The sequence below is a fragment of the Babylonia areolata genome, chromosome 10 (assembly GCF_041734735.1).
Source record: "Babylonia areolata isolate BAREFJ2019XMU chromosome 10, ASM4173473v1, whole genome shotgun sequence".
NCBI lineage: Eukaryota > Metazoa > Mollusca > Gastropoda > Neogastropoda > Buccinidae > Babylonia > Babylonia areolata.
The window spans coordinates 31976375-32004336 of NC_134885.1; the positions used below are offsets into that span (position 1 = coordinate 31976375).

A 27962-nucleotide genomic window follows, 5' to 3' on the forward strand; every position below is an offset into this window, starting at 1 on the left:
CCCGTGTCGACCTTCTCGTGACTGGCCCAGCAGTGTAGTTTTGGTTTGACTTGCCTTCATTTCGTGTGTTACTTATAATTGTGTTAGGGATGTCAGTTTTTCTTGGGCTATATGTGCAAACGGTAGAAGTGATATTCTGAAGTTTTTCTATGAATCTGTTAACACATTCCGTATGATCGTGTGATTTATAGATATAAATGGTAGCCGGCCTGGTTTGTTTTCATAACTAACAGGATAGATTGACAGAAAAATGAAAATGATAGGAATTTGGTGTGCTCGTAATACAAAAAATCCAGCAGTTTTCATGAACACATTGGGACTCCGAAGCAGAGGTCATGAGCTACGTTCTTTTGCCAGTGCCATTGGAAGACGGTTTGTTGTATTCCTATGTATCTCTTCACCTCTCTCTCCCTCTCCCCCCCACCTCTCTCTCTGTCTGTCTGTTTCTCACCATGTATGTGAGCTCTCTCTCTCTCTCTCTCTCTCTCTCTCTCTCTGTTTATATAACAATGTATATGATTGTGTGTGGGCCTTTTTCTGTCTGTATCCATCACCCCCACAACATTTCTCACTGTCAGAATTAGGACACAATTTCAGAATTTGGTTATGATTGGCGACTTGCAAAATTTTGCACAAACAGTTGAACAAAGCCACAGGGGCATAATATATATATATATATATATATATATCCCTCTGCAAGTTTTTGCAACATTTATAACAAATTTAAGTAAATTTGAATTGATTTTTTTAAATGTTTGCATATCTCATTATCTTATGACTTGCATTACTCACCTTTTACCTGATGCCACCTATTAGTATTACTACAATACTATTGCTAAATTAGTAGTATAAAAATGACAACAGTATTATTAAATCTCAGTTTGTCTTTGTGACAGAAGCAGTGAAACTATGAAAGCACAAAAGCTGCAGTTACCAATATCTTTATTTTTTCAAAAACATCCTTCATCATGTTCTTGCTTAGCATTACAATACATCATTACATGTTTCTTTTGAGGAAGCACAGATGAGATGTGGTTTGAAGATGTTGCATGTCTCTTGTCTAAGATTGTCACTTTGACTGAATTCTTTGTGTGAATTTACAGAAGTCACCATGACAATGTCCACCAGTTCACCAGGAAAACACTCCCACCACCACCACCACCACTACCTTCCCCAGCAAGGGCACCACCTTGCTTGCAGGAATCTTTGCTCCTCAGCCCTCTGTTCCGTAACTGCGGCTCCAGTAACACACTACTACAGCAGCTGACCAAACATGTGAAGACACTGAAGACAGCCTTTCAGAAAGCTGGACTCCGTCGACAAGGTGCTGTGCACCACAGCCACTTATGTCAGAGCAGCGTACTGTGTCCGGTTGTGGCGACGCTCGGGGTGGGAGGGTGGTGGCTGCGGAGGGGCAGCAGCGCGGCAGAGTGCCAAGTGAGGACAGTAAAGAACCGTTTGGCGGGCAGGAAGGAGAACAATGGGGCTGATGCTCGGTTCTCATGGAGAAAGCTGTTGGCCCTGCTGTGGGAGGACATCTGGTATCTGCTGCTGGCAGTGCTGGTGAGTCTGACAATGCAAGTTTGTGAGCATGATATTACATTGTTAGTTTGTTGCCCTTTTTTTGAAAAAAAAAAAAAAAGCTGACTGACGATGACTGAAATAATTTCAGAAAAGTAAAGTATTGTCCTCAACAAATGGACAGATAACATAGGTCACAAGGAGGAAGGTGGTAGAATGTTTGAGACATTTATCTGCCAGTGTAGAGTCTGTGAGGGTCTGAGTTTGAATCCTGGTCTCGCCCTTTCTCCAAGTTGGACTGGGAATCAAATAATTTAAGCGTCCAGTCGCTTGGATGAGACGATAAACTGAGGTCCTGTATGCAGCTTGCATTTGGCGCACTGAGAAAGAACCCATGCCAATGAGAGTGTTGTCAGTTGGCAAAATTCTGTAGAAGAAATCCACTGTGATAGCTTTGCACAAATATATTATTATATTCAATGCATGCACTGAAGGCCTGTCTATGCATGTTGGGTTATGCTGCTGGTCAGTCATCTGCCAAGCAGATGTGGTTTCACATGAATAAATTTGTGACACCTCCTTGAAAAACTGAAACTTAAACTGAATTACCCAGTTGAAACATCAACAGAGGAGGCAAAACAGTGATGTGACAAAGTCGTCTTAGAGTTACTTTGAATCTGTGGAGTAGAGAGGATTTTTTTTTTTTTTTTTCAGTCCCCTTGAGTTTTGTTTACGACTGGGTTTTTTTTGGGGGGGGTTTGTCATTGGATATTTTTGGAAGGTCAGTCGGTTCCAAACTCTAGAGAGATGTGAACACCCTGCTTCAAAACCGACTCAAGTGAAACAAACAAATGGCTCTCCTTAGACCCAGTGTTCACTGTCTAAGTAAGCTATAGACAGGTCAGAAAATTGATTTCAATTTCAACAGCCGCCCCATATCCATTACATTCATTTTTTAGTTGAAACATTGAGTAACATTGTCATTTTATGCATTCCTTAAAAACTTGTACACTCAATTGGTTTGGCAGTTTATGAATGAATCAAAGAATCAGTCAGAAGACCAGTCAATCACTCAGTCTCTGATCAATAATATATATATTTTTTTTTAAACTCCATTTCAGTATTTGTTGATTAATTGATCAGTCGGTTATGAAATTGAGTCATTTAAATTTATTGAATTATTGACAGTCAGTTCATAATATTTTTGTTATTGTTGCAGTGTGCTATAGGAGCTGCTGCAGCCAACATACAGATCCCTATCCTGTTGGGCGAGGCCACAAATGTGGTGTCAAAGTTCACCAGAGATGCCACAGGAAACTTTATTGAAGAAATCAAAAAGCCGGCGATGAAGCTGATCTTAGTTTACGGTTTACAGGTATGTCATTCTTTCCTCTTTGTTGATGGTTTATAGGTATGTCAGTCTTTCCTCTATATTTATGGTTTACAGGTGTCTCAGTCTTTGGTAAAGGGAGGGAGGAAGAGGGCAATGACAGATTCATAGAGAGAGAGAGAACAGATTGAAAAAAAAAAAGGAATGTTGTTGATTTAATTCACTCATGGTTCATGTAGTATTAATATCTAGACATAAATCTGAATGAAGTTGACTGATTTTTTTTTATATAGAGGAACAATTAAGCAACTACTGAAGGAAATGCCAACGGCCATACCACGTTGAAAACACCGGTTCTCGTCCGATCACTGAAGTTAAGCAACGTCGGGCCCGGTTAGTACTTGGATGGGTGACCGCCTAGGAACACTGGGTGCTGTTGGCATTCCTTTTTTACGCTGCTGGTCAGGCATCTGCTTGGCAGATGTGGTGTAGCGTATATGGATTTGTCCGAATGCAGTGACGCCTCCTTGAGCTACTGAAACTGAACTGAAACTGAAGGAAATGTACCTAAGAAACTAGCTGTTGAACTGCCATTTGTTAATATCTTACTTTTGTGTTTCTGTATATTGTTGTTGGCAGGGTCTGTTTACGTTCAGCTACATCTCGCTGCTGTCAACGATTGGAGAGAACCTGGCAGTCAGGCTGAGGCGACAGTTGTTCAATGCCTATCTTCACCAGGACATTGCCTTCTTTGACACACACAAGACTGGGGAACTTCTGGACAGGTTCATTTCTTTGAGCCGCAGCATACACTGTTGTTAAATAAATTGTTTCTTTGACAGTACATTGCCTTCTTTAACTCACACAAGACTGGGGAATTTCTGGACAGGTTCATTTCTTTTAGTCACAGCATACACTGTTGTTTAATAAATTGTTTCTTTGCCAGTACATTGACTGCTTTGACATGCACAAGACTGGGGAATTTCTGGACAGGTTCATTTCTTTTTAGCTGCAGCATACGCTATTGTTAGATGAATTGTTTCTTTGACAATGCATTGCCTTCTTTGACACGCACAAGATTGGGGAACTTCTGGATAAGTTCATTTCTTTTAACTGCAGCATACACTGTTGTGAAAATTAATAACTTGTTTCTTTGGCATTACATTGCCTACTTTGACAATTACAATATTGGGGAACTTCTGTACGGGTTCATTTCTTTTTGCCACAGCATACATTGTTGCTAAATAAATTGTTTTTTTGGCAATACATTGCTTCTTTGACATGAACTCGACTGAGGAACGTCTGGACAGATTCATTTCTTTTAACCTTACTTTACTGTTGTGAAAATAAATGAGTAAATTGTTTCTTTGGCAGTACATTGGCTACTTCGACATGCACGCGACTGGAGAATTTTTGGACAGGTTCATTTCTCTTAGCCACAGCATACACTGATGTTAGACCCCTCCACTAGACCTTGTGTGGTGGTCTGGATGCGAGTCATTCAGATGAGGCCCTAGGTCCCATTTGCCGCATGCACTTAGTGCTTATAAAAGAGCCCATGGCAACAAAAAGGTTGTTTCTGGCAAATTTCTGTAGATCAAAGTAAAACAAATATACCTGCACATTTGAAGGCAGGAAAAAAAGGGTGGCACTCTCACTGTAGCAATGTGCTCTCCCTGGGGAGTGCAGCCTAAATTTCATGCAGAGAAATCTGTACTGACAGAAGAATAATCTTACAATACAAGAAATAAATTTTCTCCAGCAGGATTATTGCTTTCTTTGAACCGCATAAGACTGGGGTATTTCTGGACGGGTGTGTTTTTTTGTTGTTGTTTTTTTGCAGGGGTTGGGGGTACCTAAGAATTTTTTGTGTGTGTCTTTTTTTTTCTTCTTTTTTCGCTTCCCCATCGTCTGCCCCATTTCACTGGCATTTCTCCCATGCTGCTCATTCTGAATCCCCCATACACAGCCACACCCAGCTGTGTCTGTTGCAGTCCCAGCACTGGCAGTCCACAGGGAACTAAATGATGTCAGGTTGCCAGGAGGCCATACATGGGTGCATCAGAGTTTGTGGCATTTTGTTTTGTGTACTTAGGTGATGACAAATGATGATGGGGGTGATGCTGCTGCTGCTGCAGTGGGGTCCATTCACATTTGAGACTGTTTGACAAGGCTGTATTCTCATAGTATGTCTTTTTTGCGTCAACCAGATACCTGGAATGTTGGTCAGGGAATTTGAGTAATCTGTGAAGTGGATGACCATCAACAGTGAGATCCCTCTCTTTCCCTTTTCAGCCCATAGCACACTCAGCTCTAGGTAGGAGTCAGCCAGAGTCTAAAAATCTCCACTGTGATAGGGTTTGGACCTGTGTCATCCCAGTTGACAGTCCACGACACTAACCACTTCGTCATGGCAGCTGTTCATGTCCTTGTTTATGAGCTGTAGCATGCGCCATTGTACTTTAGAAATATCAATTTTTTTTCAAGTTCTTGATTTTTTTACATATTTTTCAGAACCACTGATATCCGCACCCACAATAATTGCACCTCATGAGCTACAGTCTTTATTGGCAGGCATCTGATAGTTCTGGATTTTCTGTTGTGCTTGTTTAATGGAGTGGGGTGCTTTTTGTTTGTTTTGTTTTTCACATCACTCTTGCACAGGTGTTGGAATCTTTCAGATATGATAGGCTTTGAATTCCCCTTATCCAAAAGCTCATACTGTGATCATAATATGATCCACCCAAACATGTATTAGATCACAGAGCTTTGACGGGTAAATGCTTTATCATTCATCTGTATGAGTAGTTTATGTATCCATTAAAAGATACACATGCACTTATATGCATGTAGGAGCTCTCTTTCTCTCCCTCTCTCTCTCTCTCTCTCTTTCTCTCTCTCCCTCTCTCTTATAGCAACACATACACTCCCCCCACCACCCACCCCACATACACAGAGCAACATATACAGATATACAAGTATAGAAGTACACTAACAACTTTATTTTAATGTGCAGTTCATTCACATTATCATGATTGTTTCAGACTGACATCTGATATTCAGGACTTTAAGTCATCCTTCAAGCTCTGCGTATCTCAGGGACTCAAAGCCACAACGCAGGTAAGTGCAGACAAATAGACTGTGCAGTCCTTCCTGCTTCAAAGATAAAATCATAAACACCTATCAATTCCACACATTCTGTGTGCAGAATATTTGCTGTTCTGTCATAACAACTTTCACAAGAAAACTGTAGTGTAAGTCTAAAAAAATAAAATAAAAGCAGTTCTTGTCTGTGTACAGAATATTTGCTGTGCTTTTCATACTGTTTATACAAAAACGCTGTCAACCTAAAAATGTGGAGTATGTGTGTGTGTGCAGAATATTTGCTTTGCTGTCTTTACTACTTTTACAAGAATGCCGTAAATCTCTAAAAAGTGATGCATGTCTATGTGCAGAATATTTGCTGTGCTGTCTTTACAGCTTTCACAAGAAGACTAAACCTAAAAAAATTCAGTGCATGTCTGTGTGCAGAATATTTGCTGTGCTGTCCGTACTGTTTTTATAAGAATACCATAAACCTCTTAAAATGCAGTGCATAAGTGTGTGCAGAATATTTGCTGTGTTTTCCTTACTGTTTTTACAAGAACACTGTTTTTACAAGAACACTGTAAACCTCCAAGTAAGGGGTGTATGTATGTGTTCAGAATATTTGCTGTGCTGGCCTTACTGCTTTTACAAGAATGCAGTAAACCTCTAAGAATGTGGCACATGCCTGCGTGCAAAGTATGAGCAGTGCTTTCCTTACTACTGTTATAAGAATGGCATAAAACTCAAAAACATGAACTGAACACCACCAAAGTGACTCAGCAGCAGTGCAGGGTCTCTCCTCTGGTGTGTGGCCTCCTGGCGACCTAACACTGATGATTCCCTGTGGATTGCCGACCGCTGGGACTGTGACAGATAAAACCATGGTGTGGCCGTGTATCGGGGGCACTGGGAATGAGTGGTGTGTGGGTGTAATGCCACTGAAACAGTGCAGGTGATGGAGCAGCAAAAAATAACAACAAAAAAAAACACCTCTACCAATGCTGTGCATGTCTGTGAGTAGAATATTTGCTGTGCATTCCTCAATGTTTTTACAAGAACACTGTAAGCCTCTGAAAAAGTGGTGCATGTCTGTGTGCAGAGTGTTGGCTGTGCAGTGTCTCTGTTCCTGCTGTCTCCCAAACTCAGCGCCATGCTGGTCTTCATCCCTGGCATTATCCTGGGAGGCACTCTGTTTGGCAGCATCCTGCGGAAGCTGTCCCGTGAGGCCCAAGATCAGGTACAGTTACTGTCAGTGTCAGGAGCAGGCACATCCCCAAAAACGGAGTATGGCTGCCTACATGGCGGGGTAAAAATGGTCTTACACGTAAAAACCCACTTGTTTACATATGAGTGAACATGGGAGTTGCAGCCCATGAATGAAGAAGAAGAAGAAGAAGAACCAGGTGTGCTTACCGTCCAAATTTGTCCATATCTGATCAGGAAAATCAACACATCAGGTACAGTTACTGTCAGTGTTAGGAGCAGACATGCTTGCTGTCTCCAAATTTGTCCGTATCTGATCTGGAAAATCAACACGTAAGGTGCAATTACTGTTAGTGTTAAGAGCAGACATGTTTGCTGTCCAGATTGTCCTTATTTGATCTGGAAAATCAACACAAATGTCACTGCATTTGTGATAGCATGAAAAGTATGTGGCTATTCTAGAAAAAAAGAAGGAAAAATATGCATAGCTGATGTTTCAACTATCATTCAGGTAGTTGGTTCCAGACAGTGTGGCCATGAAAAGAGAAAGAACAGAGCTGATGGGATGGGTTGTATATGTGGATTATATCTGTAAAATATTTTTGGTGCCAGAAATAGATGAGAAACTTGATAGATGCATGTTTGTTGTTGATTCTGTATTGTACAGGTAACCAGTGAAGAGACTGTAAGAGAGGTGTGACGTGTCCCTGTCCAGGTGGCAGAGCTACAGAGATGCCAGCTGTTTTTATTTCGCTGCATTTTTTTTTTTTACACTCAATCGCAGTTTGTTCCAACGTTACGCCAATGTCAAAATCATTCCGATGAGTTCATTTTCGACTACATAGCATAGTCACATTCTTTCCTGTCGTAACATTACCCAGACGCTCTAGACCTATGGGTCCCGAGGCCAGGGCAGTCACTATTAACCTTGGTCTCACGTCATGATTCTCAGCTAATTGCATGTGTGTTTATATTGAAACAGCATTGAGCGGACCAGTCAGCTTAATTGTAGCATCTACACTGTGTTGCAGATAGGCCCAAGTGTTTGTAAGCCTTGCAGATTAAATGTACATTTGTTGATGTTGCTCAGAGTCCAAGTGTTCCTACCAAATTCAGAATGTCCCTACCAAATTTCCTGATTGTTCCTACAAACACTTGACAGGGGTTGGCATCTCTGGAGCTAAGATTCAGTAGGAATCTCAAATATTCTTGTTTTGTTTTCAAATGTTTGGCGTGCTCTCACACAGAGCCATGGTTTATTTTGTGATCAATGTTTTGTCCAGGTTGCCAAGTCCACCGCAGTGGCAGAAGAAGCCATTGGCAATGTACGCACCGTGCGAGCTTTTGCCATGGAGGATAAAGAAAATGAGTGAGCATGCTTTTTGTATCTCTCATTGTGCTTTTTCAATTATCTATGTATTTTTTACTCATCTTATTTACCTTTTTATCAATAACTCATGTGGGATACACAGCATTCAGTTCTGTTTGGCAAAGCAAAGTAATTGTATTTCTGTGAATTGCCCCATTGTATCCCCCTTCCCCTTTAACGCATGGGCAAGAGGGCATCACAATTAAACCTTTGTGTGTCATGAAGCAGCTTGTGACCTGGACAAAAATAGAAGTATGTTTTATAACTGCCATGAAAGTGAAATAAACTCTATTTTTAGACTTCATAATAGAATAGTTGACAGTCTTAAAAAAAAGAAAAAGAAAAAAAAAGTGTGATTTGTATTTTGTTTAGCGAAATGAAATAATGTGCCATTTGTTTTTCTGGATTACTTATGTGTAATTTCGGTTTAGGCTTTTGAGTTTGATGTGTGCTTAGACATTTTTGTCTGGGAAAAATATGAAATTGTGTGTGTGTGTGTGTGTGTGTGTGTGTGTGTGTGTGTGTGTGTGCATACATGCAAATGTACGTTGCAAGTGTCCGCAAGTGTGGGGTGGGAGAGAAGGGGGAATGTGCATGTGTATACTTGTGTATATGCATGGAAATTGCATATATGACTTGGCTGTTCTGTTATTCATTCCATTAAACATTCATTACTCATCCATTTAAGTATTCATTATTCATTATATTAAGTGTTCATTTCCCATTTGATGAACCCATTCAGTGCAAGAAAAAAATGTTTAAAAAACATGCTGTCCACTTGCCAGGGAATTTTGAGGATTCAGGGGTTAAAAAAAAAAATCTAGCAGAAAAACTACAAGAAATACAGAAAGAGACCGATATTTTTGTGAAGGAAAATGAATAAGGATTCTGAATCAGGGTGTTTTTTTCTTCTCAATTATTTTCATTGCAGATAACCTTTCATTATATGTCCATTCTTCATTCCATTAATCTTTAATTGTTCAGTCTGTTAAGTTTTCACTACCCATTCCTCTAAGTGCTCACTCTTCATTCCAGTAAGCTTTAACTATGTTAAGTGTCTCATTATTTATTCAGTCAATCGTTCACCATTGATTCCGTTAGGTGTTCAACATTCATCCCATTCTTCTTCTTCTTCTTCGTTCATGGGCTGCAACTCGCACGTTCACTCGTGTGTTCACGAGTGGGCTTTACCTGTATGACTGTTTTTATCCTAACGTGTAGGCAGCCATGGGTGTCCCATTCAGTGTTGTTATTATTATTATTATTATTAACATTTTCACCAAATCTTGAAAATAAGCCTTAGGCGTTTACAAATAGAACGCATACGTAAATATCAAAAAGGAAAAATTGAACACAAGATGCCAAACATTATCAGAAATTATTCATCCCCACACACATACACACCCACAACACACACAAGCATACGCGCACGCACACTCACAAGTCATAGCAGACAATAATAAATAGTGCACAATCCAAAACACAACCAACAAGTTCTTAAACTATCAAAACTCATTCACTCACTAACAGTCAGTTTAGTTCATACTGGAAAGGGATGAGCTGTTGAGAATTATTCATTGTTCATTGTTCTTTTTTATTTATTTATTTTATTTTATTTTATCTTATTTTATTTATTTATTTATTTATTCATTTACTTATTTTATTTTACTATTAATTTTTTAATTTTTTTTTTCTTGAGGCCTGACTAAGCGCGTTGGGTTACGCTGCTGGTCAGGCATCTGCTTGGCAGATGTGGTGTAGCATATATGGATTTTACCGAACGCAGTGATGCCTCCTTGAGCTACTGATACTGATGCTGATACTCATTGTTCATTGTTCTTCATTTCTTGGCTGCACCAGGCTGTATCGCCAGGAGCTGGAATTGTCCCGGCAGCTCAACATCCGCCTGGGTCTGGGTATTGGCGCCTTCCAGGCTCTGGCCAACATCTTCCTCAACACCATCGTCCTCGGCTCCATCTACGCAGGCGGCTGGCTCATCGCCCAGGGGGAGCTCAGCGCTGGGGACCTCATGTCGTTTCTGGCCGCTTCGCAGACGATTGAGAGGTGAGGCCTGGAATGCTTTGCCTTGCTTTGCTTGTGTGCAAACGAACAGAGGGACAGATGTATAGACAGACACACATGTATGCACCTACACACACACACACTCATGTCTTTTGAGAGATGAGGCCTGAATGTTTGCTTGCTTGCTTGTATGTGTATGCACGAACAGACAGACAGATACATAGACACACATGCATGCATGTACAGGCTAATGTCTTTTCTGGCTGCTTTGCAGACCATTGAGATAAGAGGCCAGAATGCTTTGGCCCTTTGTGTGTACACACGAATGGACAGACAGATGCATTGACAGACAGACATGCATGCGTGTACACACACACTGATGTCTTCTGGCTGCTTTGCAGACCGTTGAGATAAGAGGCCTGAACGTCTTGTTTGCCTGTGTACACACGAACAGGCAGACAGACAGGCAGATACATAGACAGACACGCGCAACCACGTACATACACACACACTCATGTCTTTTCTGGTGGCTTCACTAACCATCGACAGGTGAGGACTGAAAGCATGCTTGCTTGTGTGTGTACACACGAACGGACAGACAGATACATGGACAGACACACATACATGCACATACAGGCTGATGTCTTTTCTGGCTGCTTCGCATACCGTCGAGAGTTGAGGCCAGAATGCTATGCCTTGCTTGTGTACAGACGAACAGACAGACCAATATATAGATAGACACACATGCATGCATGTACACACACTCTCTCACGTCTTTTCTGGCTGTTTTGCAGACCATCGAGAGGTGAAGCCTGGAATGGTTTGTCTTGCATGTCTGTTTATGCACAAATGGAAGGATAGAGACATTGACAGACACACATGCATGCACGTACACACACACACGCGTCTTTTCTGGCCGCTTTGCAGACCCTTGAGTGCGAGGCTGGAATCTTTTGCATGTATATATATGTGGACAGACAGACAGACAGGCAGATAGACAGACACACAGATGTCCGTGTAGTATGTTAAGTGTACAGCGAAGCACATTGATGTGTCAGCAGGTACTTATTTTGTTTATTGTAGAGTGAAGCTTGTTGACATGTTGACAGGTCACTGGGTCAGATGTCCATGCATTATGTTAAGTTCACAGTGAAGCACTTTGATGTGTTGACAGGCATGTATTACCGTAAAGTTTGGTCTATTGAGCGCACTGGTATATAACCTGCACCCACTAAAGTTTGGAAAAAATTGAACTTTATACATACATAAGCCACACCAGTTTATAAGCCGCACTTAATTCCGGTACTGGAACACATACTGATATTACAGAAAAGCTGTCGATACTGTAGGTTATGAAATAAACACAAGCGGGAACAACACAAAGAAAAGCAAGCGAAAATACTGCTAGTGCTGCAAAAAAATAATAAATAAACACAACGAAAATAAGATCCATAATTTAGGGATAGTCACATTTATTCAACGTCATCCTGCTCACTGAATCCACTAAAATCTTCGTCTTCAGTGTCCGAGTTGAAGAGAACCAGCACAGCTTCCTCCGCCATCTTGTCACTGACTTCAGCCTCGCTTTCACTTCATGAACATGAAGGTGGAGGTCGCTGCTGGTTCGTCGCTTGCACTGTCGTCTGCTAGGTCGATCGCCTTCAATTTGAAGGCTGCATCTTAGGCATAACGTCGTGTTTTCAGCATGATGAGGGTGTACGCTTGAGCAGAGTAGAACTGAATGCTGATCTGAAGGCTTTAATGTTTGCGGATTTGATTTATAAATCCTGAAGCTCATCCAAAAATTCATGGACAGAAATCATGATTTTGGTGAGTTGAAGGGCAGCTAAGAATAGACGAGAACGTGACACTCCCGGGATCGTTAAAATCCGCAAATAAGCCGCATCATTGTATAAGCCGCAGAGGCTGAAGCTGGGGTAAAAAGTCGCAGATTATAGACTGAACTTTACGGTATGTTTAGTGTATAGCGAAGAACATTGACGTGTTGACAGGTATTATTATGTTAAGTGTACAGTGAAGCACTTTGACGTGTTGACAGGTATGTATTATGTTAAGTGTACAGTGAAGCACTTTGACGTGTTGATGGGTATGTATTATGTTAAGTGTACAGTGAAGCACGTTGACATGTTGACGGGTATATAATTTGTTTAGTGTGCAGTGAAGAACATTGACTTGTTGACACGTATGTATTATGTTAAGTGTACAGTGAAGAACATTAACATGTTGACAGGGTATGTATTATGTTAAGTGTACAGTGAAGAACATTGACGTGTTGACATGTATTATGTTAAGTGTACAGTGAAGCACGTTGACATGTTGACAGGTATACAATGTGTTTAGTGTGCAGTGAAGAACGTTGACTTGTTGACATGTATGTATTATGTTAAGTGTACAGTGAAGAACATTGACGTGTTGACAGGTATGTATTATGTTAAGTGTACAGTGAAGAACATTGATGTGTTGACATGTATGTATTATGTTAAGTGTACAGTGTAACACGTTGACGTGTTGACAGGTATATATCATTTTTAGTGTGCAGTGAAGAACGTTGACGTGTCGACATGCATGTACTATGTTAAGTGTACAGTGAAGCATGTTGACGTGTTGACAGGTCAATGGGTCAGATGTCCGTGCTGTTTGGCAACATGGTGCGGGGAATGTCAGCAGGGTCCCGCGTCTTTGAGGTATGCTGTGGGTGATTGGTTGTATTGTACTGTGTTGTATTGTGTGGTGTTGTATTTCATTGTAGTAGTTTTTATCATGACATATTTCTCTGTGTAAAATTTGACGATGTGATGTGATATGGTTGTATTGTGTATTTTGGGTTTTGTATTTCTTTTTTTTATCACAACAGATTTCTCTGTGTGAAATTCGGGCTGCTCTCCCCAGGGAGAGCGCATCGCTTACACTACAGCGCCACCCATTTTTTTGGTATTTTTTCCTCCGTGTAGTTTTATTTGTTTTTCCTATCAAAGTTGATTTTTCTACAGAATTTTGCCTGGAACAACCCTTTTGTTGCCGTGAGTTCTTTTACGTGCACTAAGTGCATGTTGCACACTGGACCTCGGTTTATTGTCTCATCCGAAAGACAAACGTCCAGACCAAACAATGTGTATTATTGTGTATTTTACTTTATTGTATTGTATTCTGTTTTATTGTACTGTGTGTTACTGCAGTGTATTGTATTGTACTTCATTGTACTGTCTGTATTGCATTGCATTGTACTGTATTGTACTCTACTGTATTGTGTTGTATCGTACTGTACTGTATTGTACTGTACTGTATTATTGAGCCATACTGTATTGTATTATATTGTACTGTACCTTACTGCTGTGTATTGTACTGTACTGTACTGTATCATATCATATCATATCATATCATATTGGTATTGTATTGTATTGTAATACTCTTTGTCACAACATTGTTTCTCTCTGTGAGGTTTGGGCTACTCTTTCTTGGGAGAGAGGATTACTATAGTGTATAGCACCATCTTTTTCTTTTTTCTTAAATATTTTGATATCAGTATTAATGTATTGTGATATTTATATAGGTGTTGCGATGTACGATATCTATTAGTACTTAGTAATTGATGATGATATGGATATGGATACAATTTGAGTGTTTGGTTGGATGTCAGCTGTATAAGAAAATAAAGAAAGGAAATATCAGTGCATGTGAACTATATGAGTGCATGTGTACTAATTTGGAGTTGCTGACATGTGCACTTTACAGTACATTGAGTCCCGGGCGTCCATGAGCCTGAGGGGAGGTAAGACCATCCCGTACCACTCCATGATGGGGACCATACAGTTCAAGGACGTCGGTTTTTCCTACCCCACTCGAAGTGAACAAGTATGTGTATTAACTGTTGTACTGTGTATTTTGGGGGTCTTTTGGAGGATGGGGGCTGGGGAGGGGGGGGGGGGGGGGGGGGAGGGGAAGCGAGGTGGGGTTTTTTTTGCTTGTTTATTGGTAATGTTTATGCAAATATTAGTTATATTTGTGTGGGTGGATCGTTAGGTTCGTATGTGTGGGTGTGTGTGTGAATATTGTGTGTGTTTATTTTTGTATATGTTAAAAAAAAAACAGAAAGAAAAGAAAAAGAAAAGTTATGTTTGAAAATATTAAAATGTTGTCAGAATGTGCGTACTTATCACTCTGCTTATCATTCCCTGTTTTGTTTTTATCTGTGCTTTTAATTTGAAAATCAGTCCCGCTGCCTTTTTTTTTTTTTTTAACAAAAGCAAGAAAAAAAAAGAATTTTGTTATTGCCTAGAAAGTTATAGATAGTAAAGGGTGAAATGTCATTAGAGTTAAGTGTGATAGCAGAGTTGTCAGAGGGTATAGAAAATTTTCAGTCCATGAGAATGGTGGTTCCGGTCCAGACAGTGCGTTCACATCATTCTGATCCTTTAGGTGGTGCTGCATGACTTCAACCTGAACGTGCCGGGAGGACGCATGGTGGCTCTCGTGGGATTGTCCGGAGGAGGTAAATATTTCCATGGAGTGATGTTTCAGTTCCGGTTTCAGTTTCTCAAGGAAGCGTCACTGCTGAGTTCGGACAAATCCATCTACGCTACGCCACATCTACCAGGCAGATACCTGACCAGCAGCACAACCCAATACACTTAGTCAGGCCTTGAGTGCACGCATATATATTTGTGTACCTATCCGGGTGGATTTCTTCTTCTCTCGTTGCCATGGGTTCTTTTTTTAGCGCGCTAAGTGCGTGCTGCACACGGGACCTCGGTTTATAGTCTCATCCGAATGCCTTGATGCTCAGTTCGATTTTCCAGTCAAACTTGGGAGAAAGGGCGAGAGCAGGATTTGAACCCAGACCCTCACGGACTCTGTATTGGCAGACGAGCGTCTTAACCGTTCTTCCAGAGTGATGGCCTGGTGGTAATGCGTCCACTAAGGAAGTGAGAGAATCTGAGTGTGCAGGGTTGAGTCTCACACTCCACACTATTTTCTCCCCCTCCACTAGACCTTGAGTGGTGCTCATTTGGATGAGATGGTAAGCTGAGGAGGTCCTGCGCAACATAAAAGAACTGAAGGCAAGAAAAGGGTTGTCCTTGGCACAGTTCTGTGAAAAAATCCACCTTGGATTGGAAAACACATACACTTGCAGGCAGAACACAAAACAGATAGTGCTGCACTGTAGCGACGCTTTCTTCCTGGGAAGAGAAGCCTGAATTTGACACACAGAAATCTGTTGTGACAATACAGTACAGTACAATACAATACAATACAATTCAATACAATACAATACAATACAATACAATACAATTCAATACAATACAATACAATACATTACAATATATTGCCACATCCTGGCTCGTGACGGGCGCAATAGCTGAGTGGTTGAAGCATTGCTTACAATCTGAGGGTCCCGGGTTCAAATCCCGGTCACAGCGCCTGGTGGGTAAAAGGGTGGAGATTTTTTCGATCTCCCAGGTCAACATACGTGCACACCTGCTAGTGCCTGAACCCCCTTTGTGTGCATGCAACCCCCCAGCCCCTCAAAAAACCCCAAGAAACTGAGGGTATGGCTGGCTAAATGGTGGGGGTAAAAACTGTCATACACGTGAAAGCCCTCTCATGAAAACGAGTCAACGTGAGAGTCGCAGCCCACGAACGAAGAAGAAGATCCTGACTCGTTCAGGCGTGGTCCTCCATGCCAACTGTCCAAAGGGATGCAGTCAGTGTTTGGTTGTTGTCTTGTTCACATTATTGTTTACATTCAGCGGTGGATCTGAACTCTTGTGTGCTGCAGATAATCACATACAGGAATCACTGTATGATGAATGATACGGGTACTTATATAGCGCCTATCCTTGTTTGGAGACCAAACTCTAAGCACTTTACAAACTCGGGGGGTCATTTGCACAACAGGCTGCCTACCTGGACAGAACTCACTGACAGCTGCCGTTGGGCACTCATCATTCGTTTCCTGTGTGATTCATTCAGATTTCAGGCATGCACACATACACACTCAGGCAGGCAGACTATAACAAAAACGAAAACATTAACAAAACAATACAAAACCCAGTCAGAACTAAGTAGGAGTATGTTGTCACACACAAGAGCAGAAAGGAAGGAAAGAAAGGCTTTGAAGTGACATTGGCTTTACAGTTAAAAAAAAACAAACAGCAGATGTTGTGTATTGTGTACGTATGGATCTGTTCGCATGCTGTGCCATTTACCTGAAACTGGAAGGTTTTGTGCAGGCAAGTCGACGGTGGCAGCTCTCCTGGAGCGGTTCTATGACGTGACCAAAGGCTCGATCTCCATCGACGGTATAGATATCCGTGACCTTGACCCCTCCTGGCTCAGGGGTCATGCCATCGGTTTCATTAATCAGGTCAGTTGTCCCCCTTACTACTGTGTGTGTGTATGTGGTGTGTGTGTGTGTGTGTGAGAGAGAGAGAGAGAGAGGGAGCCTTTCAAAAGCATTATTATTGTGTTACTTGATGAAGACGGACAATGGAATTATTTTGGAAATAAGAACCCAGTTACACTTGTGACTGGTAAAATTGGTCAGTTTTTAATGTGAATGATTCTCCCTAGTGTTGGATTAGAAGATGGGGTTCTTTCCTGTGAACAGTCCACCAGTGCTGTGCCGTGAGACGGTTCCAAAGTTGTGCTGACACTGATTGATGATTGATGTAACAGGAGCCAGTGCTGTTTGCCACGTCGGTCATGGAGAATATCCGCTACGGACGACCAGACGCCACGGACCAAGAGGTATCCGAACTTAGTTGTCGGAAGTGGTTTTTGTTTTGCTTCATTTTTGTTTGTTGGTTTGTGTGTATGCGTGCGTGCGTGTTTTAAGTTTGGTGTGGTGTGTATGTATGTGTGTGCGTGCGTGCGTGTGTGTTTTAAGTTTAGTGTGGTGTGTATGTATGTGTGTGTGTGTGTGTGTGTGTGTTTTAAGTTTAGTGTGGTGTGTATGTATGTGTGTGCGTGCGTGCGTGTGTGTTTTAAGTTTAGTGTGGTGTGTATGTATCTGTGTGTGTGTGTGTGTGTGTTTTAAGTTTAGTGTGGTGTGTATGTATGTGTGTGCGTGCGTGCGTGTGTGTTTTAAGTTTAGTGTGGTGTGTATGTATGTGTGTGTGTGTGTGTGTGCATGCGTGCATGTTTTAAGTTTGGTGTGTATGTATGTATGTGTGTGTGCGTGCGTGCGTGTGTGTTTTAAGTTTAGTGTGGTGTGTATGTATGTGTGTGTGTGTGTGTGCATGCGTGCGTGTTTTAAGTTTGGTGTGTATGTATGTTTGTGTGTGTGTGTGTGTGTGTGTGTGTGCGTGTGCGCACTTGTTTGTGTGTGTCTTTGTTTGCTTGTTTGTGTTTTTTGTAGGATACATCTAATTTCTTTTATGGCTGTGGTGTATTTTATGGTGTGTGTATGTGTAAGTGTGTGTGTGTTTGTGTGTGTGTATGTGTGTTTGCATACTTTTGTCTTTTTAAAATTATTTTTGATAAAGATAACATGTATTATTAGTTTTAGAATACTCCTGCATTTAAGGATCTTTCTCCACTGCCTGTGACTAAGTAATGAAATCAAAATAATCTATTTTGAGTTTGGAGAAATTCTATTAACTCCCAGTAGAAATTTTCATAACAGACCTTTACAAACTTTGAATTTCTTGAGCAATTTTTAACCCAGTGAAAACATAAACTTAATCATTTAGAAAAAAAAATTCCCTTTCAGTTAATATTACACTTCTACAGATCCATTCATACATCTGTTGATACGCCTGTTCATCCATCCATCCATACTTGAAAATATGTGTAAATGCACACATTCACACATACAGACACAGAGACAGACACTAACATAGACATACAGGTACAGACAGACTTGAACACACCCCTACACATACCCCTAACACACATACTTTAAACATACACACATGCTGAAAATACACAAACGCAGACACACACACACACACACACACACCTAAACACACACACATACCCACACACACAAACACACACTCTTAAACACACACACACACACACACTACAACACACATACACTACAACACACACACACACTGACACTACAGCACACACACCTACTCACTCACACCTACCCTCCCTGCCAACCCCCCCTCCCCCCCCCCCCCCCCCCCACACACACACATACACACCCTCCACACACACCTATATAACTCCCCTGTCTCTCTCCACCAGGTGATGGAAGCGGCGAAGCTGGCCAACGCACACACCTTCATCACGGGGTTCCCTGAGGGCTATCGGACAGTGCTGGGGGAGAGGGGGGTGACAGTGTCTGGGGGGCAGAAGCAACGCATCGCCATCGCCCGAGCCCTCATCAAAAACCCCTCCATCCTCGTTCTGGATGAGGCCACCAGGTAAGAAAGTCACAGGTGTGAGATACTTCTGACAGTATGATAATAATGATAATAATAATCATAATGATAATGATATTGAAATAGCGCTGAATCTTGTGCTGAGACAAATCAAAGTGCTTTTGCGCCAGTCATTCACACGCATGCATTTATAACTCTAAAACTGGAAAAACTGAAGACAAGGACGAGGCAGGGAAGGGAGTATGATAGTTGTTTCACTGGTGTGAAATTCTTCTGACAGTATGATAGCCAGTCATTTCACAGGTGTGAAATTCTTCTGACACTATGATAGTCGTTTCACAGGGTGAGATTCTTCAGACAGTATGATAGTCAGTCATATCACAGGTGTGAGATTCTTCAGTATGATAGTCAGTCGTTTCACAGGTGTGAGATTCTTCTGACAGTATGTGACAGTCAGTCGTGTCCGACAATGACCATCAGAACAGCAGAGGAGGCCACTGCTGTCCCAACCATCTGGACTAGGATTTGATTATAGTGGAGAGTGTCTTTCCCAAGTTACATCCCCACTCTCTTGGCCAAGAGGGTTTAGGGCAGTCAGCTTTGGGATGGTTCCCAAAGACCAGCTAGCCCCCCCCAAGGCTGCAGCGCTAACAGCCAGTGTAATCTTGCCTCCTAGTTTGAGAGTCATAGTCCTTCACAAAAGATTAAACTGTACATGACTTCCCATTGCAATGGAGAAACCATTAATCATATAGGTCTCATTTTGCTGTTGGCCAAACTGGTAGTTCATGTCAGTGTGTGATATAAACTGAGCATTGGGCCTGACAGTGGATGTCTGCAAGAGACCTGAAGCATCAACCCAGACATGTAGGAAGCTGTAGCCTCTGAGTGATCATCCTTGAGGTAGACAGTTCAGAAAGGCCCCTCCCCTCCACGTTTGAAGAGTCAGTCACTCATTCATTCCCTCGACCGCTGGGGTCGTTGGGGGGACATGAGGAAGATGTCATAGCTCGCCACACCGTTCTGTTGGCAGCTGTCGTGAGGAGATCTGGCATCATCATTTTGGTCCATTCCTTGATGTTGTCGGACCAGCTCTTTCTCTGCCGTCCCCGTCTGCGCCCTCCCTCTACAGTTCCTTGCAGGATGGTTTTAGAGAGGGTGTTATGTCGTATGACGTGACCAAACCATGCCATCTTCCGTCGTTTGAAGAGACACTTACCCAAAAGTCAGAGGCAACAGACAGTAGATGTCTTCAAAAGAGAACTGAAGATCCAAGGCATTATCCTACACACGTGGGAAGCTGTAGTCTCCGAACGATCATCCTTGAGTAACATCATTCAGAAAGTCCTCCCCAAGTTTGAAGAGGCACTGACGGGCGCAATAGCCGAGTGGTTAAAGTGTTGGACTGTCAATCTGAGGGTCCCGGGTTCGAATCACGGTGACGGCGCCTGGTGGGTAAAGGGTGGAGATTTTTACGATCTCCCAGGTCAACATATGTGCAGACCTGCTAGTGCCTAAACCCCCTTCGTGTGTATATGCAAGCAGAAGATCAAATGTGCACGTTAACTCACTCCATGCCAAGAGTTTTTGCCCTTGCCAATCCCTGAAAACCCAGGGTTTGTATAGGATGGGAAAAAATTGTAAAAAAAAACAAATAAACACCCAGACAATTGATATTTAGTATATGTATGCAAGGAATGTTGTTCCATATGTGTGCAAAAATTCAAAGTATTTACTCACCATCTTGATGTTGATCGCGGTATCCATATTTTGTGTATTTTTTAGCATTTTTGCACCCATCAGAAAGGTACACCAACATGTTCCACATCACATTCTAACACTATTTGAGGAACTGAAGACCTAGTGCATGCAATGAAGTATGAACAGGTGGTGAAGAAAGTTGAAATTCACACATACAAAAAACAAAATTGTCTCTACATAATGAAAATCAAAGAACAAAGAAAAAAACTCAACCGGCTGGGTGTTGACTGGCCAGTCAGCTGACAAACCTGGTATGCCAGTGAAGGGATGTGCAAGGGGGAAAAAGGAAAAATTGTCAGTCCAATCACTGGTGAAAACACTTGCAAAATCGCCCGTTTCCTCAGTGATTTCGTCGTCTGTGTCTGTCTCATCTGTTGGCACATGTTCCTCACTTTCCTCTCCATTGTAAACACTCTCTTCAGCGGCCGAATTCTATTTCTAGTTCATCGGGATCTGGTTCAAATTCACTGTCTGAAGAATCAACATTATCTCCTTCGACATCAGAGCCTTCAGTTTGGATCATTTCCAAAGCATCTTCGACGCTGAGTAACATTTCACCTCTCCGACCGTGTCGAACACTTCACCGTGACGCCATCTTGTCAAACAACTTACAAAGCTGACAGGGGGCACGCTTTGTTATCAACTGCGGTTGAGCTTATCGCGACACACACGCAGCCTGTGTGACTGAAAAGCTGACCAGAGGTGACGTAAGATATCACATCTGCTTTTGATTTTCGCATCCGACACGTCACTCCGACAGCACGACTTTTTAAAATCCAAGTCCGCATATGCGGACATTGGCATCCAACGCTTTCTCCGACGATGTCTGCATATGCGGACAATGGCAGCGAGTGAGTTAAAGATCCTGTAATCCATGTCAGCGTTCGGTGGGTTATGGAAACAAGAACATACCCAGCATGCACACTCCCGAAAACGGAGTATGGCTGCCTACATGGCGGGGTGAAAACGGTCATACACGTAAAAGCCCACTCGTGTGCATACAAGTGAACACAGAAGAATGAAGAGGCACTTACCCAAAAGTCAGAGGTTGACAGACAGTAGATGTCTGCAAAAGAGAGCTGATGACCTAGGCATCAACCCAGACACGTGGGAAGCTGTTGCCTGCGAACAATCATCCTTGAGGCAGACAGTGCAGAAAGGCCTCTCCTAGTTTAAAGAGACACTTACCTAATTAAAAGTTTGAGGTGACAGACAATAGATTTCTGCAAAAAGGGCCTGAAGACCCTGTGCATCAAGCCAAACACATGGGAAGCTGTCGCCTCTGAATGATCAATCTGGAGTTCTGAAATACCTTTCCAAGTTTGAAGAGACACTTACATGAAAGTCTTGAGGCAACAAACAGTAAATTTCTGAATGCAAAAGAGACCCAATGACCCTTTGCGTCAAGCCAGACACTTGGGAAGCTGTAGCCTCAGACCAATCATCCTTGAGGCAGACAGTGCAGAAAGTCCTCTTCAGGTTTGTAGAAACACTCAGACAGACAGTAGATGTCTTCAAAAGAGAAATGAAGACCCTAGGCATGTTGGAAGCTGTAGCCTCCAAATGATCATCCTGGAGGGAGATAGTTCAGAAAGGCCACACCAAGTTTGAAGAGACACTTACCCAAAAGTCAGAGGCAACAGATAATAGATGTCATGCAAAAGAGACCCGAAGTCCCGATGCATCAACCCAGACATGAAGGAATCTGTAGCCTCCGAATGATCGTCCTTGAGGCAGACAGCACAGAAAGGCCTCTCCTAGTTTGAAGAGAGACTTACCCAACAGTCAGAGGCAAAACGGCAAAGAAGTAAGGCCCAGAGTCTGACACACAGACTGGCATCAGACTTCATCCGTGTGGGAGAGACTGCCATTCTCAAACAGGCCTGTCAAGCCACAGGTGACACTGATGCTAGACTGAAAGAAGATTTGGAAAAACATCAAACACTGTCAAACACTGTGTGTTATCAGTTGGAGGGGTGGACGGGGGTGAGGGTTGCTGTTGTTTGTGTTTTGTTACATTGGGGGATGAATGAGGGAGGGGGGGGGGGAAGGGTTGTCCCTTGTGAATAGCAAGTATATATTAATTGTCTGAGACTGTTTCACTTCTGTTCCATTTTTCTGTTTTAACTCACTCTGGACGATGGAATGCTATTGCGTTCCTGACGTAAGGCAGTGTTCTGATGACGGAACGCTATAGCGATTTCAACAATTAAAATTTTTTCCACTTATTCCTCATGGGGTAGCATAACAATTGCAGCTACACTGGGCATTGCGAATGTGTCAAGGGTCGAAGGGAAAGTTTCTTCGTGAGATTCAGTAACAATACACTCGCTGGCGAGCCACTGAGTTTGGCACCCCACATGACAAGCTAACCTTCATACGTCTTGAAAATGGCATTGCAGGCGATACTAGTGGAATTTTTTGGAGCAAACTAGATCACAACAGCAGCTTTTACTGCTGCTGAAGTGATTGAAATGCTTCAAACTGAAGGTTTTGACATCAACAAGAATGGTGAATACATTGAATAAAGTATCTGCAGTGAAGAAAGCTACCACCAAGAAGCTACTGACAGTGACTCATCTTCTGAGAGCAGTGAAAAGGGAGGGGAGTGGGCATACACACGACGTGAAGAGAGGGGTCAGTGGGTCAAGTACAGCGAGTTTCATTCATTTATTTTATGTTTTGTATTTTTTGTGATTTTTTTTCCTAACCCTAACAAATGGGTCGTCTAGGGAAAAGCAAGGGAGAAAACTATTCGTCCCAAGTGAGTTAAGGTTTGGTACATGTGAAAGTCAGGCATCTGCTCTTTTTTTAAATTTTTTCTCCAACAGATGTGTAGCATACACAGATCAGTCCACACGCTTTGACACATGCTTGAAACTGAAGCTGAACCTGTTTGATGGTTGTGTTTACTTTTGGGGAAGAGAGATTGTTTCAATTTTATTGTCTGTTGAAAATCTACATAAACGGGTATTTGTTTTCACGGTTGTTGTTTTTTCTTTTTTTCTTTTTTTGTGTGTGTGTGTGTGTGTGTGTGATCTTCAGTTTAACATCTATCCACTACAAGTGTTATTGGACAGAAAGAGGAGCAGTAGCAGATGAAAGAAAGAGAATGCATGTGAATATTAGTGAAAGAAAGTGTTAATGATATGTATTAGAGGAAAAATATATCATGAGAAATTAAAGTTAAAGAGATTGTGGTGTGTAATGATTGAGGTGTCATAGGAGGGATAATAATTTTGTGTATGCATATCAACAAGTATTAACTTACAACAATGTAAATATACATAACAACATTAATCAAAATACATCAAAGGAGGATACCAACTGGACTGGAGTTTAGAATTTCTGAAAACTTTCTAAGCAGTTGTGTGTGTGTGTGTGTGTGTGTGTGTGTGTGTGTGTGTGTGTGTGTTGACATTGCATCATTTTTGCTGTTTCAGTGCTCTGGATGCTGAGTCAGAAAGGGTTGTTCAGGAGGCGTTGGACAAAGTGACAAAAGGTGAGTGAATGTGTCAAGGTTTGTTTTCTTCCTTTGGTCAGACACTGCAGGATGGTCATGAGATTTTTAGACTGTTATACATCAGAAATTTGAGATATGTAATTAACCTGAACTATGAAGTTGTCAAAACCTGAAATATGAAATTGTCATAACTCTTAGATACAAAATTTCTCATAAATCTGAAATATGAGATTGTCATCAGTCTGAAATGTCAGAGTGTCATCAGTATGAAATATCAGATTGTCGCTGATCTGAAATATAGAAAAAATGGAAATAAAATAAACAAAAGTTCTTTCGCTGACTGGTCTTTTCATTGAGGTGCCACCTTTCAGACATAAAAGTCACTGTAAAGCTGCCTGTGAAATCCACAGTGGAACAGCAGGGCAGATTCAGGATTGGCATAGAGTGACTGAACACTTTGACTTGGTGTTAAGAGTTCCCTTTCGACTTCCTTTTTTCTTCTTGTTCATACCCCTCACCCCCCACACCCCCCCTCCTTTTCCCCATTTCAGGTAAATAGAAATCAGACTAAAAAAAAAAATTAAAAAAAAAAAGACTTTTTGACATGTATAAATTCATATATTAAAATTTTGTGTTCTGTTGTGTGGTAACAAAAGTTACAGTGGTGGTGATATTGCGACACCTTTCCCTCCTTTCTGCACCTTCTCTCCCACCCTCATCCCCACCACGGATAGTGAGTGCATGTTAGCTTGGAATGTTACTATTCTTTAAAATCACTTTTTCTTAAAGTAGCTTTTAACCCTTTTTCTTTCCTTAATACAAGTTAGAAAGCTGTGTTTTTTAGAGATTAACCCTTTCACTGCCAAACTCACATTTATGCAGCAGCTAGGTAGAGGACCCATGTCACTGAAGGGTGACCAGATCATGGGTCTGTTATCCATGAACCTACTGCTCTTTATTTTCGGTGGTTGGATAGGTCATATCTTCTACACATCACAGCTATTCTTAGACACCATATTTTCTGTGTTTATAGCACAAGGGAATTTTGCACTCTAAATTGACTGGTGGTGAAAGGGTTAAATTGATGGATGGATGGATTGATTGATTGATTGATTGACATGGGCACGCAATGACAGCATCTGCAGAACTGTGCAGAATTGAACTGGCAGTTGTTCAAGGACTGAACAGTGGGTTTGAAGTGTGTGTTGCCGCTGCAGGTGAGTTACAGATTGCACCGTAAGTATACACAGTGTGTATGACAGTCAGTCATGTCCGACTCAGACCACCAGAACAGCCGAGGAGGCAACTGCTGTCCTGACAATGTGGGCTAGAGTTTGATTATAGTGGAGAGTGTGTCTTTGCCCAAGTTGCATCCCCACTCTTTTAGCTAAGAGGGCTTTAGGACAGTCAGTGTTGGGACGGTCCCCAAAGGCCACCTAGCTCTCCCCAAGACTGCATGCAGCATTAAGAGACAGTGCAATCTTGTCTTCTCGTTTGAGAGTCAGAGTTCTTCACAAAAGACTAAGCTGAAAATGATCTCCCATTGCAATGGAGAAACCATTGACGATACAGCTCTGACTTTGCTGTTGGCCCAACTGTAAAATTATGTCAATCTATGACATAAGCTGGGTGCTCAGTTTTGAACTATGATTGCCCATCTGTAAGCTTATGTCAATCTCTGAAATTGATATAAGCCCAGCATTGAGGCTGACAGTGAATCTGTTGCAAAACAAACAATGGAGTGGAGCCAGTGTGTGTTGTGCAGGACGGACTGTGGTGGTGATCGCTCATCGGCTCAGCACCGTCAGGGACGCAGACATCATCGCCGTCGTGTCGCATGGAAAGATTGTGGAGGTGGGTACCGGAGACATTCAGTGGAAATCTTGTGTGTGGGGTGGGGTAGGGATGGTGTGGGGGTGGTGAGGAGGGGTGCGTGTGTTTATGTGTGTGTGTGTGTGTGTGTGAAAGAGAGAGAGAGAGTGACCATTTTTACCTTGCCACGTAGGCAGTTATACTCCTTTTTCAGGGGATGCATGGCGGGTATGTTCTTGTTTCCATAACCCACTGAACGCTGACATGGATTACGGGATCTTTTTTGTGCGTATTTGATCTTCTCCACACATAACACATGAAGGGGATTCAGGCACTAGCAGGTCTGGACATTTTTTAACTTGGGAGATTGTTAAAATCTCCACCCTTTACGCACCAGGTGCTGTGACAGGGATTCGAACCCGGGATCCACAGATTGAAAGTCCAGCCTTTTAACCACTTGGCTGTTGAACCCATTGTTGAAGGTTTTAATGTTGATGCTGTTCTATCCCCCTTTCCCCAACACCCCCAAGTTCTTCATGTTTTACTGCTGCCTCTTGGTGGATATGACATCAGTGCGGTGTTTGAGTTATAAACAGTTATTGCTTTTTTGTGTGTTTTATCATTGGTGTAACTGATTTACTGCTGAACCAAGGTAATGCTGTCCTAAGATGAAGAAGTCTTGTTAAAGAATGGTGACTTGACACCCAAACCTGTAGGCTCTGTCTTATCCTCAATGAGGTGACAGCCCTTCACTGATGAGCATAATCATAAGTGGAGTGATGGCCTAGAGGTAACGCGTCCGCCTAGGAAGCGATAGAATCTGAGTGCGCTTGCTCGAATCACGGCTCTGTCGCCGGTACTTTCTCCCACTTCATTAGATCTTGAGTGGTGGTCCCTGGCAAAATTCTGTAGAAAAATTCACTTCGATAGGAAAAACAAATAAAACTGAACGCAGGGGGAAAAAAAAGGGTGGTGCTCTCAGTATAGCTACGTGCTCTCCCTTGGGAGAGCAGCCTGAATTTCACACAGAGAAATCTGTTGTGACAAAAAAAGATAAATACAATACAATAATCATCAGCAGCAGTTGTGGGGCTCATGAGCATTTTACAAAGAGTTTGCAAGGCACAACTGAAGAGAAGTCCCTTAGTTAATAATGAGAAGAAAAAAAACACCTGTGGATACTTGCGTCCTATTCAGGAGCACTACTGTTATGCCACCGCTTCACAGCATGTATGTTGGGTATGTGGATCAATCTGCACACTTTGATGCCTCCTTGAAACTGGAATGAGAGCTTATTTGAAGGCCATGCCAGTCTTCAATAAAGGCTAATTTGTGTTTGCACATTTCTACAGTCATTGCTGCTGTATGCACACGTCAAATGATCAGTATAAGGATAAGCCCGGAGCTTCCGTTTGTTTTAGAGGAAGCGTCTGGGTTTGTTCCAATGTACCTTTTATTTACTGGTGTGCTAGCTTAATCAGTAGCATAAGCAGCATTGACTTGAAGTTGTGTACCTTGTGAATGAAGAGAGTTAGTAGTTACCACTCTTTATTGTTTGTTAAACATTTACTCTCTAGGCCTCGTTCTTCTTTCATTTTGAGTCTGAAAAACCATTGAGGCAGCCATGTGTTTGTTCTGTATTGTCTGTATATTCTGTGTAGCATATTCAGGATTAAAAGGCTGCCATTCTTGAACAAAAGCATTGACTTGAAGTTGTGTACCTTGTGTATGAAGAGAGTTACTACTCTTGATAGTTTGTGAAACAGCCAAGCATTCGCCTTGACCTGTGTGTGTGTGTGTGTGTGTGTGTGTGTTGTTGTCGTTGCAGCTGGGTGACCACCAGAGTCTGAAGAAGAAGCGGGGGATGTACTGGGAGCTGATCAAACAGCAGGAGCTGGAGCAGGAGCTGGAGGGATGCTGATCATTGCCACACTTCCGTCCCTCCCCTATCCCCTGCCTCCCCCTCCCCTCCCTCCCTCCCCTATCCCCTGCCTCCCCCTCCCCTCCCTCCCTCCCCTATCCCCTGCCTCCCCTCCCTTG

At 42.2% G+C, this 27962-nt stretch overlaps 1 protein-coding gene and 1 non-coding gene across 2 annotated transcripts; both read left to right on the forward strand.

Annotated features, from left to right (window-relative positions):
• Positions 1-27962, forward strand: LOC143286544 (mitochondrial potassium channel ATP-binding subunit-like). The gene is made up of 17 exons (XM_076594151.1): positions 1-372; positions 1104-1563; positions 2741-2896; positions 3491-3636; positions 5896-5971; positions 7038-7175; positions 8425-8510; positions 10371-10574; positions 13165-13237; positions 14286-14405; positions 14970-15042; positions 16784-16917; positions 17229-17300; positions 18750-18928; positions 24091-24149; positions 25876-25964; positions 27751-27962. Exons 1-17 carry the CDS (start codon positions 251-253, stop codon positions 27841-27843), a joined length of 2280 nt encoding a protein of 759 aa, XP_076450266.1. The 5' UTR covers positions 1-250; the 3' UTR covers positions 27844-27962.
• On the forward strand, positions 3175-3293 carry LOC143287053 (5S ribosomal RNA). Its single transcript, XR_013055915.1, has one exon. It is a non-coding gene; the product is annotated as a 5S ribosomal RNA (ribosomal RNA).

What these genes read in the sequence shown, in the direction of transcription:
- LOC143286544 (XM_076594151.1), top strand. Translation starts at nt 251, where the DNA reads ATGAAAATGATAGGAATTTGGTGTGCTCGTAATACAAAAAATCCAGCA. An exon ending in ATGGAGGATAAAGAAAATGA is followed by an intron (nt 8,511 to 10,370) that starts GTGAGCATGCTT and finishes TGGCTGCACCAG; the next exon opens with GCTGTATCGCCAGGAGCTGG. An exon ending in GTTCTGGATGAGGCCACCAG is followed by an intron (nt 18,929 to 24,090) that starts GTAAGAAAGTCA and finishes TTGCTGTTTCAG; the next exon opens with TGCTCTGGATGCTGAGTCAG.